At 38.4% G+C, this 17,339-nt stretch overlaps 1 protein-coding gene across 6 annotated transcripts in view; it reads left to right on the top strand.

Moving 5' to 3' along the window:
* Positions 1 to 17,339, top strand: part of LOC108678501 (NAD kinase-like) — a 44,108-nt gene that overhangs the window by 19,777 nt on the left and 6,992 nt on the right. For 2 of the 6 annotated variants that reach the window (XM_018166948.2, XM_047884599.1), the window contains exons 2-5: positions 11,610 to 11,693; positions 15,465 to 15,594; positions 15,844 to 16,038; positions 16,568 to 16,670. In XM_018166948.2, the coding sequence (XP_018022437.1) occupies positions 11,610 to 11,693; positions 15,465 to 15,594; positions 15,844 to 16,038; positions 16,568 to 16,670 (512 nt within the window). Of the gene's footprint in view, positions 1 to 153; positions 683 to 4,750; positions 4,854 to 7,546; positions 7,594 to 11,609; positions 11,694 to 14,403; positions 14,563 to 15,464; positions 15,595 to 15,843; positions 16,039 to 16,567; positions 16,671 to 17,339 lie in introns of those variants that run through there. The other 4 variants (XM_018166947.2, XM_047884597.1, XM_047884598.1 and 1 more) reach the window with 4 other exon arrangements.

The raw sequence follows: 17,339 nt of genomic DNA, 5'->3' as shown, positions 1-17,339 counted from the left end.
ATCATATTCAAGACAGTGCATAGAAGGATTACATTAATCTTTAAATTCCATTTTCATAGCATTAACGCACAGTTCAAAGTTTTGCTGTAGGTCTAAATGTGACTTTCTCGTAATTTATGTAATAATATTTTTCTCTTATATGTTTTTTTTTCTTTAATACAGTGTTGACTTTATGATACTGAAGTCAAGGTGTAAAATGTCAGTTGCATACATAAAAGAAGCAGCAAAAGTTGTTAAAATCCATTCTTTCTAGTGACGCAGTTGCAGTGTTTTCTTGTGCTTCTCTGTGTACAATCACTTACTGGAAAATCAAAAGTTTTACGTGTACGCCATAAGAATTATCTCTGTTTAATAATCTCTTGAGCGGTGAGTTTAACTCGCTCAAGATGGCTAAGTCAACTCGTTTCCCCTGTGACTGCAAACTTCCCTCAAACTTTCCGCTGACATCAACTCGCTCTTTCCTGGGCGCGGATGTACCCACGAAGACAGGCACTTGTAGAAGCGTTGCCTACAGCGCTATCATGTCACCTCCACCCATTAGCCCTTCGTCTCTTGGTGCTTCTGACAGGAGCGAAGAAATGGAGGGATTTGTGCTACGTATGAAGCAGCAGCATGAAGAACATGGCGTATGTGACCCAACCACCAAGAATGAGAGTGGAAGCCATGAGTGCCCTATTCTATGGTGTGTCGGGTGTGCATGTTAACTTCTTTTTGATTTAAGTTAAAAATTCTACATTTTAAACAATTGATGGGTTTTTCCAGTGTTTTAGTGGTCCATGAGAATTAGTTGTAAGCAAATTCTCGTACCGCGACTGATACAATTAGATGAATGGTGTTTTTCACTAGGATTATTTCATTGTTTTCTAAGCTTTATTCTTCTACAGACTGAAGATAAAAATATTTACAAACATAATTTATCCACGACAATTTACCTCGAAATTCATCAAAATTAATTTTATCTAAAATTATTTATAAATCGGTCAATTTGCAATACTTTTCAGAACCTTATTCATAAAAGTTTCCAATTTATTTCTTGCGTCTAACAACAGTTCTGCCGCTAATGTTTTAATTATCGGACTATATCGCCCAATATTTCGTACTCATTTTTGTAGCGGTTTGAAGCTTTCGGCAATGTCCGTTATTTGCACAGCTAACAATCGACTAATGTATGTTATTTCTTGCGTCTAACAACAGTTCTGCAGCTAATGTTTTAATTATCGGACTATTTCGCCCAATATTTCATACTCATTTTTGTAGCGGTTTGAATTTTTCGGCCAATGTCCGTTATTTGCACAGCTAACAATCGACTAATGTATGCGTCGTTTTCCATGATGCTACAATGTTCATTTGTCTTGGCCTAATTGGCAGAAACACAGAAGTCACGACGCGAAGTGTTTACGGCTCAAAATTGCGTCTAATGTTTGTGGTGCTGCTTCCGTAGAAACCATGTCATCTTGTGGACACTCGAACTTCGGCAAAAAATATAATCAGCCGCTCACATATGAAACGAATTATATTGCACTTTGAAGAATTTATTACCTACAACGAATAAAAGTCATTCGGAACCAAATCTACGACCATGAAGCATCGATTTATCGTTGAAGAGCGATTGAAATCCGTGTTTTTGTAGCACATTTTCTCATTTATGAAAAAATGCACTATTGTGCTCGCCATGTCCGTCTGTCCGTCCGTCTGTCTGTCCGTCCGTGACTTCTTCATGTTTTCGTCGACGAGAAAATGCACTCTTGTCACTCACTGCAGTGAGTACTGAGATATATTTTTTTCAATCTTTCATACTGTCGCCCGTAATTGTATAGCTAAAATTCTCCGTTTAATATTCCTGCAGCACCTGGCTTGTCACAGGAAGCGTGTCGTTGTTGCAAACGATGCAGGTTCGAGTCTATGGACGCGGCAAGGTTCACATCATAGAATTAGGCTTCCTCTGCTCGTCACAGCCACGTGGTTCGTTGACTCGTAAACAGCGCGTCGGGCGTCGCGACCACGTAGCTTGGCGGCATGTTAAGAGGAGCTGCAGTGTGCGCTGCAATTGCGGCCAGTAATGCGTGAAGTGCATTAACATTATGCTTTGGTTATCTTATTTAAACATTTTTCGAAGATGATACTTGACTCGTGCAGGTTCGTTGTATCAAAAATAGGGCTGCATTAAACTGAGTTCTGCACGTGCGCCACTTACCTTAATTTAAAATACGAAAATGATATTCAGAATTAGCATTCACGTTGCTCAAATAGACTAAAACCTTAAATTGATGGTACAATCCATCTGCGAACGCGTGTTGCACTGGACTGCTTTAAATGCGCGTTTCATTCGCATTACTCTCTACTTTATTACATTAGTTCGATCACCATTATATATTCTTTGCTAGAGACTCATGTTTAGCACACCTTTTGCATTATCGCTTGGAATAATTTAACTTCAATTGAAGTTACATAATTAAATTTTTTGTCATAATTATCTACGTTATCGGGCAATTCGTATGGCATTTAAGGTAATTATAGTGGCAAGAAGTTCAGGTTTTCCTGGCTCCTCGTCAGGAGATTTGCGTTTTCATTGACGGTTGCGACTGCAGATATTTCCTTCCGTTCGTCCCCGAGGGCTCGTCTTGCAGTCGCCGGATGTCTGTTTTGATTTATGTGATGTGGCTGTGGTTGTATGGAGGGTTATACTGTGGTTGTATGGAGGGTTGTGCTGTGGTTGTATGGAGGGTTGTGCTGTGGTTGTATGGAGGGTTGTGCTGTGGTTGTATGGAGGGTTTAATGCGTTTGCCGTTCATTGCTGCTTTATTTATGCGGCATGCATTTTTTCTTTTATTTATGCCATCTGAAAATCTATATAATTATTAATTGTGTCTGTTATCAGTATAGACAATCGCGCTCAAAGACCTCAAAGTTATTATCACTTAAAAATTTATTTTAGCTCTTTCGGCTGATTATATTATAATTATAGTACGGTACGTCTTATTATTGGTCGTACGTCTTATCTTATACGGTACGTCTTATTATTTACCTTGACGAATCATGGTAGAAAGTTTAAGAATCATTTCATAGAAATTTTACTGTTCATAAATCTGGGATTTGATCATTTTTATAGTTAAGCGCAGCTCAGAATTTAAATTTTAAATCATCTAATTAATAATTAGATGATAATTTACCTTACTAATTTACTATTTAAGATGATTTAACATGTCTTGCCGACTGGTGCGTGCTAAAGTTGATCTCTGTTTCTAGGTGCCTTATAAATTCTAATTTTTTTTGCCGACGCTGGAAAATTTTTAGCCTGAAATTGAGAGGTTGACTTCTGACCTTGCGGAAGCCGATGCGGGCGAACTAATGCAGTTTTTTCTAAGCTGGAATAGCAATGAACTTCGAGCCACCGAAATGCAGCGATGACGTAGTAGCTGCAAGCTGTTGTTGTTGTCATGATACTCTGAACAACATATGGGAATTGGGATAGCCCGTCGTGCTTGGAATCTTCTTCATCGTAAATTCTTTTCTGAAGATTTGTAAATCATCATCAGTCCTTTAGTAGCTTGAATTTTATATCATTGGCTTCAAAATGGACCTATTCTTAGCCGAGAAACGCCCAGGTAGGTCCCTGACCGTTGGTAGCGCTTTATTTGATTGAATAAGGGCATTTTGAGATATGAAATAAATAAGAATAACGATTTAAAACATCAGGTCGCTGCTTCTTACTCAACGAGGTCCCAACGAGGTTGAATAGCATAAATTGATAAAAAAAATCATCCTGAATGTGGGTGTAAACCAGATGACACCGAAACTACCATCGACAGTGGAACTGAAATTGCCGAAACATGTACGATTAAATCACTAGGGAATCCCATCGGCAACGAATGATAGTTATTATGCGGCGTAAATTGCAACGTGGAGGCCAGTGAGACGGTAGCAAGACCTTATATACCTGCCTCTTGCCGTCCAACTTAGTTCATCTTCGGTGACCACCACATCAGGGGGTGCCCGTGCTGTGTTGCGTCTCTTGCCACAATTGACGAAAATGTTCAGTTTTGTTGATATATTGATGGGAATATAACTCGAATTGCATCTAACTTGCTTGAGGTTTAAACCCAGGATTCTTGAGAAATCCGATGTATTTAAAATAATTTTTTGCTTAATTTCTCGTAAGATGCGGTGAAGGTTCATTTTGTTAACATTAACCATCAATATACTTGCTCCGCAAATGCGTAGTGGTATTTTACCTTTGTATCTAAATGAATATCTCGGGTAATATCCATGTTAAATTTCAATTAAAAAAAGTTTAAATTAATGTTAAATATAAGATCTTTATAAAGTCATTCGTTTGAGGAAAAAGAACTTGTTATCGCTGATATCAAAGCACGCGTCATATCTGATAACCGGGCACCGTATCTAAACAACGAAGTATTATACGTTTCTGATTATTTTCATACAACGAGTCAGACGGTGAAGTACCTTTAAAGATTTAACGAAAAATATTGGCATTAATTTACTTGATTGTATTCATTATAATTTTTGTAATGATCAAGCTGTGATGTGAAGTAGAACTAGTGTGATAAATATTTCGATCTCTCACCACAAAAATCGTATTTAATCTCGTATAAGTACTTTCAAATACCCTAGCAAAAGCAATTGCGTGTAGATCCATGGAGTAGATTCTATCTCATAATCACGATACTTCTTGTAGTAAGTTTACAAGTACGTTTATTAGTTACAGTCTGACTACTCATTAGAATGGACGAAAGGCCATCCAGTATGTGGTCAGACGATCAATTGGACGGCTATAACCGATTAATTGCACGCACCACACAACTGCTGCAGGAAACTACTCCTGTCCACAAAAGGTAATACGAATTATACCCTTCTGTATGATGTAGGTTTTTAGCCCAAGGTTTTTAGCATCATATACGTGTTTGGATGTTAATAAACCGCTTTAGAAGTTATAAATTTGTTTTTTTTTTAAGTAGTATTACGCATTGAGATATGAATAAAAATAAAAACGTTTATTCTAGTGCTCTTAACATCTGTGATGAATTTCTAAATAGTTTAGTATGTTTCGTAAACTTTCACTGCTTATAAATAAATACATTACCGTACAAGATTGCGTCTCTTGTCGCTGTCGCATGCTCAGCACTCCAAGTACCTGGCATTGAAATCCGCACCGAGCTGCCGCGGTCACTCGTACCTCATACTGATGGGCTGGCTTGCCTTACCTTACTACCAAAACTACATCTCTACCGAACTATCTGTCTACCAAACTACCTTCCTACTAAACTACCTCTCTACCAAACTACCTCTCGGCCAAACTACCTCTCTACCAAACTACCTCTCTACCAAACTACCTCTCCACCAAACTACCTCTCTATCAAACTACCTCTCTACCAAACTACCTCTCTTTCTCTCTACCAAACTACCTCACCACCAGACTACCTCTCACCACAAAACTACCTCTCTACCAAACTACCTCTCTCTACCAAACTACCTCACCACCAAACTACCTCTCTCTAGCAAACTACCTCTCTCTACCAAACTACCTCACCACCAAACTACCTCTCACCACCAAACTACCTCTCTACCAAACTACCTCTCTCTACCAAACTACCTCTCAACCAAACTACCTCTCTCTACCAAACTACCTCTCACCACCAAACTACCTCTCACCACCAAACTACCTCTCTACCAAACTACCTCTCACCACCAAATTACCTCTCACCACCAAACTACCTCTCTACCAAACTACCTCTCTCTACCAAACTACCTCACCACCAAATACCAAACTACCTCTCAACCAAACTAGTTCTCTACCAAACTACCTCTCTACCAAACTAGTTCTCTACCAAACTACCTCTCACCACCAAACTACCTCTCACCACCAAACTACCTCTCTACCAAACTACCTCTCTCTACCAAACTACCTCTCAACCAAACTAGTTCTCTACCAAACTACCTCTCTACCAAATATCTATGCCTACAGATATTTTACAGCCTCGTCTATATTTGTCATCGTTTCATATTTATTTCTACTTGCTTTTATGATAATTTATTACAAATTTATTATAATCATCCACGCAAAGGGCCTGACGTGATCACAAAATAATTGTTAACCTATGAATGAAAATTAATTATTTATCGCCTGCCACGGGTTATCATGAAGCAGTTGTTTGTTGCTGTCGTGCGCCCGAACCTAGAGTTTGGAAACGTCGTGTGGTCACCGAAACTTGAAAAGGACAAAAATTTAATAGAGAGTGTTCAAAGTTAACATCGCGCGCCACGCGGTGCTGCTCACTCTATTGTTGTCTGAGCCTCCGCAGCGGCGCGTCAGTCACGTCAGACTTCGCTCTTGCGTGGCCGCATCAGCTCTCTGTTCCTGATCTGTTTCTCTGTTTTCCAGGCCTTCACGTTGAACTACATAACAAGTTTATCTTATCTGGATAAGTTTGCTGGCAATCTTGAGTTTAATTTCCTGGCATTTTACGAATTTTGCATATCACCTTTTCACGTACGGTATTTGATCAGTTAGTCAGAAGCTCTCGGAAGAAGTAATAAAAGCCGGATATGGTTTCTATTGTAGGGCTCTTACAGTGCCCTTAGTTCAATGGTAGTCTTTTTACAGTTGAAAGAATTTTTCTTGATATTGTTCATCTGTTGCGTCTCCTAAGCTACTGTACTTTTCTACTGGCTACAATTTCAGTCAACGTGGATAAATATTGAAGCGCATTACGGTAATTTGCATCCGATCTAAATTATATGGAAATTAAATGGTTAATTTTTGAGACTGATAAAACGAGCGAGTGGCTTTATCCACCGAACTTAATCGCTGCCAAATTATCTTATCTTGATTAACTGAAGACTTGAACTTTATTCGGCTTTCCCTTCTATTTCTTTTTGTAACAAAGTTTAATTCATTGTCAGATCAAAATTTTAATAATTATGTCAAGTCGTTTCCATGATCACCAGTGCTGCGTAGCGTTACGCATAAGCATAATTAACTAAATAAATCAGAGTTCATTCATATTAGTAATCATATGTTTTCTCTCGTTTTTTTCATGTTTTCTTGCTAGCATTCTCGTATGCTAATTCTGCGAATCAACTAGTAGAAAATAATTTTATTCGCATCTTTTTGTTGTAAGTTTTATAAACGTTTCCCGATTATTGGCAACTTCTCCTAACCCGTGCTATACTAATGTAATATTTGTTCAGTTCAATCAACACTGATGCATATATCCTTGTGTTAAAATCTTCATTTCCAACGATTTCTTTATTCGTTCAATGTGCATTAATTGACAAGTTCGCCTCACGAGGATGAATTTCTCGAGCCTTTCAAGGTTTGCTTAAATTTTGAGGGATTCTCGTGGCTTCAGCTTGAGCATGTGAAGGATTTTCCTCTCTTTATCATCCTCGATCTGCAATACGAAAAAATTATTTCGCTGTGTGTGTGTTAACGTGAACATCGATTGGTATCATTTGACGTGCACCTGAAATGATTATGTGGCTGTACATGAACCGCGTCGATTTAAGGAGCTTGAAATGTCCCCAAATGATCTACATCGATGAAGATATCCTGTGCGATAACATCGACGACGTGTGAGTTGTTAGCGGTCATATTTCGGTCTCTTATTTCAGTCTTAATTTTCGGGGCTTGTATGTATATTTTACACTCGGAGCATATACTTAAGATTCAAGTTATTAGATGTCGTTAAACTGTATTGCATGTTTTTTTAAGCCACTTATCAAAATTATTTGTGCATCTGTTATTACAGGCTTCAGTTAGCAGCTGTTGACTTTTCAAATATTGTTTCGTGCTACAATATCTGTTCCTTAAGTTTCTCTGGTGAAAAAAAATTTGTCTTGTTACCGGTGCACTGAAACTTTCCAAGCAGGTTTGTGGATCGCATGCAAAATAAGTCGCTGACGTTTTGATATTTTCAATAGCATTTGACTTTTTTTCAGGAATTTGAATTATTTTTCTTATTAAAATAGAGCGTGTACACTCTTACTTGGAAATGGTCGTAGAATGAAGACAGCGTCTATCTCTTGATCAGGCTGTAATTTCGCTCATTGACTGCTCCCTCGAACATAGTTCTGAGGCTCTACTACTAAAACTCGCTCAAGTACACGCAGCGGGATAAGTACACGCAGCGGGATAAGTCCTCGTAGCGGGATAAGTAAACGTAGCGACTAGCGGGATAAGTACTACACGTTGCGGCCTATATCTCGTCTGTAATCGGCGGGTTTAGCTTGAAAAGCTTTCAGTGATTGGTTGACAGAGTTACGAAATCGTAACTTTTCCTGATATTGTGGCCCCAGATAATTTGTTGGCGACACCCGATGTCGCGTGGAACGGAAGTTCACTACAATTAGGCTGGAGCAAGTGACAGCGTAAAGCTGTGGTGTTGATGAACGCTCTGCTAACGGGGACGGGCGTGTTATCGGTGGCTAGGTTTAAAAATGATTTATGGTGATGACCATGAACTAGTTCGTTGCTTCATTGTTCTTCTGGTGGCTAGGTTAAAAAATGATTTATGGTGATGACCATGAACTAGTTCCGTTGCTTCATTGTTCTTCCTTGCGTTGCCTTTCATTTAATTCCATGGTAAACGTTTTCTCCTCTCTTTAATTTTTTAATTAAACTCCTCTGTTTAATACCAAGTTCGAGTATGAAAATCATTACGACGTATTTTTAAATTCGTGCGAAGCAGTGAAGGGATAACTAGCAATTTACTTACATCATAGGAAAGACTGTTTGTGTTAAACTACTTTATTCCGCGATCTATCGATTTCGTTCTCTTACTCAATAAGTTATAAAATTATAGAATTAATGCGATCAGAGTTTTTCTAGTCACTTTCATCGATTTTTTCGCCCCAAATTGAGTGCAAATGCACACGATTACGGCTTTATACTTATTCAAGTTCCAGTGTCGACTTTAAATTTAATTTATTTCATGTGCCATTTGTTTATCCATTATTAGTGCCTTAAATAAATCATCCCCCCTTTGTACAGTAGTTTTTCCACGCGGATTTTTTTATCGGATGCGGCTGTTATAAAACTTGCTAATTTGTTAAATTTGTCGCGATCCGACTTTTTTTATGCCAAGGTATAACCTCGATTTAGGTTTTCCCCGCAGCTTGCTGTGGAGCACACGCCTGTGCTGGAGCATACGCCTGGATTTCCTTAATTTTTGACGAACGCTACTGAACCGCATGACGGCGCGTCATTGTCGCCCATGGTCGGCGCGAGTAAAGTGAGTGCGCAATGTGACCAGCGAGTGCTATTGTTCGCGGGGTTGTTGGGTCAATGGCAACCGCCTTGTCCGTCGAACCTGTGATCGCAAGGGATAATGAGGCACATAGTTACGATAAACGGAGTAGGTACTTATTTTCACGGTTAAACGGTTTACAATAGATTGGAATACAATTTGCAGTATAATTAACGCTTGTCTATCTCCACTCAAAACTGAAGGTCTTGGCTTGGTACAAATCATTATAAGTGGAGATTAGTTGACTTCACCAGGACGCGAGTCTAGTCCCTCATGACAGTCTAGCTGCCAGCGTCTACATGTCTTATCAGGCATGCCCATGGCAACTGCTTTGTCGGACTCGCCATTAACAATTAAACTGTCGTGCACCACTCATGTTTAATTAGACTTTCATTAAACTGTCGTGCACCACTCATGTTTAATTAGACTTTCATTAAACTGTCGTGCGCCACTCATATGCATGTTTAATTAGACTTTCATTAAACTGTCGTGCACCACTAAACTATCGTGCACCTGTCTCTGTCTTATCCAATTGGTTGCGACACTCGCATTTCAATAATTATAAGGACAAACTTTGCTCTGATATTGTCTCCGAGTGGGGCGGCGCTCCGAGTTGTTTGAATTTACTGCTAAAGAACAAGCTGAAATATGGCGGCTATATTTATTCCTTCAGTTACCTCGTTCGCTCAAAAAATATTGCAATAATATTATTGCTTTCTATTCGAACACAATTTTCAACACAACGTAATTTTTATGATATTTTTGATATTGATTGAATCTATCTTCTCGTGAGCACCAGCGTTGAGTACATAAAAAATTAATCTCTAAACGCTTCTTTCATCTAGGAAGAGACTAAAGGAATGCCTCCTCGTATTTTCTGGTTAATTAAGGTTTCCTGGTAGAATTGATAGGCATATGTGGCCTGAAACTCTGCTGCTCTTTTTAGTTAGGGGCTGCAGACTAGGTACTCCGATTGTACTTTTGCACCAAAGATGTGACGAGACCAAGGAACGTAAATATCTGCCATTCTTTGTCATTCCACTGTGCTATCCTCGTTTATTATTTAAGCGACTCGAACCCCGGGCCTGTATTACTTTTCAGATGACTCTCATTGTTGAGGATTACAATTATTTGCTAGTGGATAATGGAGGGAATGTACTACTTTTTTTATCATCATTTATTAACTCCAATGAATTTTTGTTCATATTATTTAAACCATTGTGATGGGTGTAGGTACTGGTTACCGTCTCAATTTTGCCCAAAACTATTGACTGCAATTTTAGGGTCTAGGGTAATCCAAGGAGATTCATGTCTCGCTCTTGTGATTGAAAGGCTTAATGAAAAGCGCCGGTGGTGATTGCCTTATTTGGCAATAATTTGTGTGCCACATAACGGCAAGCCATGTTGTCTACCTTGCTGCGATAACGCATTATATGCAGCGATAACGCATTGATTTCACGCTCTGGTGACAGCGCCGCGCCCTTGAACTTATTTGTCGCGTCACTCGTTTTTCACTGTTCGCTGCGTTGAAAATGAGGCCTTCATTGTTGTGAAGCTTGTTGATTCTAGTGAGGTGTTGACTAACTTTTAGACTAACCACGAGGAGGTCTGAGGCCCTATCACAACGGCCAGCAGTGAATGAAGTATTTATGATGTCTCCACAATGCAAATATTGATCCCTTTGACTGGCACTGTTTGTCACACAGCTCGAGACACAATGCTGACTCAGTGCTTTGAAAGATAAATGTTCCTACCTCATTATATAGGAAAGGAATCATAATTAGGTGCAAAATCGTTTGGAAAACCTGTATGAGTTGACCAGAGAATAGCGTTCGTAAGATGAGGCCTTCCGTGTAGTAAACTGTACGTTGTTCTCATAGCGTTTCCCTCGTAAATTTTCCCATCTTTGTTCTGTGGATGATCAATTCCAGGGTTTCATTGAAGTTGTCTCCTTATTTTAGTGAAGATAAAATATTTGTTATGGTTTCTTAATCACTTACGGTTATTATCGCGAGTTGAACGTCAAGCGCATGCGCCAACGAAAAAGAGCGGTCGAAAATAACTTCTTCTGACTCGTTTTAATCATCATGAATTTGAGATTGGGTGCTCATATTAGGGTGCGATGTGAAAAGTTGTTGCAATAATTGATGTAAGTTATACGGTACCGCTTGCTCGTTTGTTTTCATTGTGTTATCTTAGTGACTGACTTCATTCTCATCAATTAATATATTTGTGTTGTGCTGCAATTACTATACTTGTGTTGTGCAGCAATTAATATATCTGTGTTATGCTGCAATTATTATATTTGTGTTGTACCGCAATTAACATATTTGTGTTGTGCAGGAGAACAAGGTCCCTCAATGCACCCTCACCCATCCAGCAGTTCGGCCCGTGCGGCCGCATCATGCGCAACTCTGCTATGATCATGTGAGTAACAACTCATAATTTTATGTTGCATATTACTCATGTTCCTCCCGTTGTGAGTATTCTGGTAGTATACCCATAGTTTTTCTGCACCTTTTTACATCATTGTTTTGCTTTCATTGATTCAGAGTTTGTGTGGAAATTAATTGTAAATTTTTCGGCTGTGCAATTTTGGTATAGGGCTCAGGTTGTTATTAATTTTCTACATAACTAGTACCTGAATATCGTTAGTTAATTTTTTCATTTTGTGAGTATGAATCACTCTTTATGATTGACACTCACAACACAATGTTGCACCACGAGGTTTAAATATTGCACATGATGGTCGATGATTCAGAGCCGCAGTGAACGGATGCATCGATCTCTTGTCCCTTTGGTTGCCCTGGGGCCATACTTTCAAAAAAAGTTGCGATATCGTAAGTTCATTAGCCTATCGTTGACGGACTTTTAAAGCAAAATCCACCAATTATAGGCAAAAAAATAGAGCGTAAGTACTTACGTTCACTTAGCGAGTTATGAAAGGAAGGCCCCTGGTCACTGAGCAAGTTTTGGTAGCACTGAATGACCTAACCATCGTCACGTTGTGCTGTAGTATGAGTAGCCACACCACGACTCTTAAGTTGCCAGGCATTCTGTACCTTGCGCGTTAGTCTGACGATGTTATCAGTCACGAGCGGTCGTTCTTGTCTTCTCAAAGCTTTCAGTTGCGGGTGAATTTTGTCTCCTTGAGAGTGTATTTCATAGTTTTGTGTTAGGATTTATCTACTTATTTGTTGTAACTTTTTCGAGCAGGCGTGAAAAGCATACTTCAAAATTTTGGCTTCCAAATTATCTGCAGTCTATAATATCAATACGTAAAGTCAATCCCGAATTCGTTTCAGCATGAAATTTGTTTTTCCGATTTTGTGTTCAATTTATAGTTAGTAGTACTTTTACATTTAGGAAACCAACTCTGTTAGTGTGAGGCCGAAAAAGGTTGCTGTAGTTGCAGTGTAATGTGGAACAAAATTACCTACATCTGAATTGGTGAAGTGAAGATCAGTCAAGTGAGATTAAGACGAATGAAAAACTTTCTATCTATATCTTGCTGTCTAAAGCTCTTGTGACCACAATTGCTGCTTCTTAACTATATTTTATTTCAAGTGTAAAAGTTTTTCGAATTTAACTGAAATTTAATTCCAAATCTATACTCTTTTCTATCGTTATTAGTAAGAAGTAAATTTCCAAGAAAATATCAAAATAAATCTGTGATGTCATGGTTTTGCAGCTTACAACACTTACGATATTACGATATTCATTTGTCTGTATTGTACGAAGGGCTATAATAAACTGCATGTAGAAATTGATGACTTGAAGAGTCGTTGCTGTTCCTGTTTGCTGCATTCTTTTTCGAAAAATAATTGAGTTGCAGGATCGATGAGCTGCGCTGTAGTTTAGCCTTCGCATGATCGATTAACTCAACGTCTGCGGCCTAGCGGACTGTAAGTGCCAATGCTGGTGACTTAGCTTAATTTTTCTTAAACCGTGCCTACTCATCCAATGCTTTTGGTTGTTTTAAATTGCTCCAATTATTTGCTTAGCTCAATTTGGTTTACAGCAAGTTTCAGTGTTCGTAAAAAATTAAAATTACAAGCAGCCAATATTTGTTTGTTTAGAATTTTGGCCTTCCGTTAGTGTTAAAAATACACAATTATGTTTTATTGTGTTCTTTGAATAATTTTTTATGCTGATCAATGTTTCATGTAAGTGAAAGTTCCCCAATTATTCGATTGTTAATATTTATAAAAGTTAGGTCGCGGCTGTCAATAAACATTAATTTCACCTTTATCCTGTACAGATGTATTATTGTTAGCATTAAAATCAAACTGGCAGTCTTTGACAGTGACAAATCTGCAACCATGGGCACTTCATGCACCCGCTTTTCTGCGCATTCAGAAATCGCGGAAAATTCGTCTATTACTTCGTTGTGTGCAAATAAAACGAGAAATAGACCTTCTGGTCGCTCCAAGTCAACAAAGAAAATCTCGAGGAGAGCCAACGAAGTGATGAACTCTAAACCCTGTCGACGTTGCGGCGGGACCGGTAAACCTTTAGGAAGACACAATAAAATGAACTCAAGCTCTGAGAGCGGGTGCTGGGATTCTGGACATTCCTCAAACTCCTTTAACGATATCGGGACAAATGAAAGCAACATGTCGAGAACGTCTTCAAGTGGGTCAGAAACGTCTAGCAAGTCTTCATCTTCAGACGCTACTGGAAAAACGCTTCATACAGTAACCCCTCGCACCGGCAACGACGTGCCTCAGCTGGACCTCTGCAACAACAATCAAGCAAGGAATATTTTTAGTAATAATGGAAGTATATTTAACTCTTACGACCCTCCTATTTACCGCCTTAATTTGGGTAATAATCCAGACAACGGTTGCATGAGCAAACAATCTTTTGACGATGCGCTCAATGTTGTTTCTTTTAAAGAAAACAAAGAGTCAAGTGGGACCTTCATGTGGAAGATTACATATCCTTCGAGGCATAATGCTAATTGTGAAATTGATATGCCTGTCTCATGTAGCAATAGAGCACAATTATCATCGAGTCGAACTCCGGTTCGGGTGCGGTCTTTTTTGAGTGGTTGTCAACCCTACTCTTGTATACCTCGACTGGATGGCCCGCGGAGAGAGTTCAGTTCTTTGACCCCAGAAGATGGCATTTCTCAAGAAGTCTTCCCTCCGTATGAAGTAAAGATGGATGATAGCTTGAGCTCTGCCGACAATTTCTCCATTCTTGCTGACTCATCTCAAAGTAGCAGAAGATTTGATGTTATTTCTGAAGCAAGATCTACATCGTTGCACCGTGCGTGGGTTGGGACAAACTGGTCAGTTATAAGTTTGCATCTGTCGGTTGTTTTTACACATTTATGTCTGTATTTCGTTGTAATTCGTATATAATTTATATATGAAATTATATATTATTTGAAAAATACTCAACTCCATGTAACAAATCTTAAAGTAAATAGGTTGATTGGGTCTCTTCTTGTATGTTAATAAGTCATTATTATCCTATATTATGCTCAACAAATATAATTTTCAGACATGCATCACGCATCGTAGTAGTCGGATCGTGTAAAATTTGTATAGGTTCTGGCTTAGATAAGATGTGAGACCTAATATAGGCTCTGCAGCCCAACTCACAGATGTTACACGATGTTAGGTTGAGCTGATGTTGCAAGAACTCAAGTTTCTCGGCAAATGGACGTGTAATTTTTGTTATCCTGTTCTTAAAGATAATGTAACGTTTCGCTTGAACTGAATATTTACATCCTGACCAAATATCTTATCGAATATTAACATTTTTAACTGTTGCTCTGTTGAATTCCCAGCTCGGTATTGTCATCTCCGTTATGTCATTAGGTCGGTCCTGACTTCATTTAGTCCATCATGAAATTTTCGACTCTTATTCGTATTACTAACAAATATTAGTATTATGGTATTTGGTCAATCTAGACGTCAAAGTTCCCTGTACCGTCTTCTAATCGATTTTTTTAAGTATTTTGATTTAATGAACTTCCATCTATGCGTTACGTGCAGTGCAAATGTATGTTGTATTACTCACATTATCTTGAATTCGTTACTTCTAAGTACGTTTTATACAGGCTCACATAAACACATGTTGCAGGACTATACAGGCTCACATACAATACATGTTGCAGGACTATACAGGCTCACATACAACACATGTTGCAGGACTATACAGGCTCACACACAATACATGTTGCAGGACTATACAGGACCCCGCCAGCCAGAGACTGACGTGGTACAAGCCTCCCCTCAGCGTCCTCGTCATCAAGAAAGTCAGAGACGCGATGGTCATCCCTCCCTTCATTGAGCTCGTCTCTTGGCTCACTCTGGTTCGTGTCCTGTTACAGTTTTTATATTGATAGTATATTATGTAGAATTTATTATAGTATCCTGTTATAATTGTAGATTCATGACTGTTATCACAATGCACTTATCCTAACGCACTGATTATATTATTACTATTATTAACGCGGTTATAATAATAATAATAATAATAAGGCGTATAGGTACGTATCATAACTTCCATGTATTATAACTTCCTCTTGTAATGCGTTCACTGATGGTCACGGTAATTACAGGAGAAAAGGATGGTAGTGTTTGTGGAAGCGTCTGTGCTGGAGGAACCCCTCGTTACGAAGCACGCTAAGTTCCCTGATGTTAAAGACAAGCTCATGTCTTTCAATGAGAAGCACGACGACCTCACCGACAAAATTGACTTCATCATCTGCTTGGGAGGAGACGGAACTCTGCTATACGCTTCGTCTTTATTCCAGGTTGTACACTGTTAGAAAAATTACCATTAACGGTATTACCGGCGTTTCAGTGGCCGGTCGGCACGTGAAAAAAAAAACACTGTAACCGTTTTTATTCTAATTTAACACTATAAATCTTTAAAACATCTAATAAAAATGGCAAATCAGTTTATTTTCACGGGGCGACCGGTCGCTAGAATGCCAGTGGGACCGTTTTTTCACCGTTTTTTCTGAAAGTGTATATATTTTACCTTTATGATAACGTTCAGCTCAAGTTCTGTTCTGTTGGGGTTATATTAATTTCATTTTATCTCGTACTAATTTCGTACATATTGTGGGTTGATTCTTTGTACTGTTTAGTCCTTTGAGCAAATTTCATATCAATTATTGTCATTATTTTACCCAAATTAGAGTAGCTTGAACATAAATACGGCGGTATTTTGTGCTGGGCTAAGGATATATTATGTAATACATATTTTTTAATCTCTTTTGAATGAGATTTTCCCAGAATAGACGCATGAAGAAATGCTAACTAAGATTTGTGTTGCAGCAAAGCGTGCCTCCAGTGATGGCATTCCATCTTGGTTCGTTGGGCTTCCTCACTCCTTTTAAGTTCAGCAATTTCCAGGAGCAAGTCACAAACGTGCTTGAAGGTAAATCTTAATGGCTTCTTAAAATTTGAGTCAATAAATTATTTACATTGTGTTTGCCTTTCGTTAGGGAAAGCATCTAATGAACGCAACTCAGTTTATGGTTTTGTTGGTTATATTGATGCTTCCATGTGTTCATGACGGATCTCCAATTAATAAAAAATATAAAAATATAAATCTAAATGATGATAAATTTAATAATTTGTTCTCGAAGTTAATAAATTGTTGGGTTTGCTTACATTTCAATTGCATTGACGTTTGGACGAGCTTGACCGCAAACGTATTCTAGCTTGCGTTGAATGGTTCAAGTTGTACGGGTAATATTTTATATTCAGTAATTGTCTTAAATTCAAGAAAATAAACTGCAAACATTATTGAAAATTTCGCTCTTTCTTGACCATCATGACAGGAGTGGTGCTTTGTTATTATAATCTCACCAGATTAATCATGTCAACTCGCAGATTATCCATTAATCATGTCAATATTGGAGATAATTATTTCTTGTTTGGAAACCGGTTTACTCATCAGTGAAAAGCTTCTATATCTACCAATATCACTATGATACTATTAATTTATTACTATGATACTCACTTCAAACAGAGTTTAACCGTTTGCCAAATATACCTACTAAATTAATATTAATGTATGAACGTCACCCGATTATTAGGTGTA

Source organism: Hyalella azteca, unplaced genomic scaffold (assembly GCF_000764305.2).
Source record: "Hyalella azteca isolate HAZT.00-mixed unplaced genomic scaffold, Hazt_2.0.2 contig15682, whole genome shotgun sequence".
In the NCBI taxonomy this organism is placed as follows: Eukaryota; Metazoa; Arthropoda; class Malacostraca; order Amphipoda; family Hyalellidae; genus Hyalella; species Hyalella azteca.
This window is presented reverse-complemented; position numbering and strand designations above follow the sequence as displayed.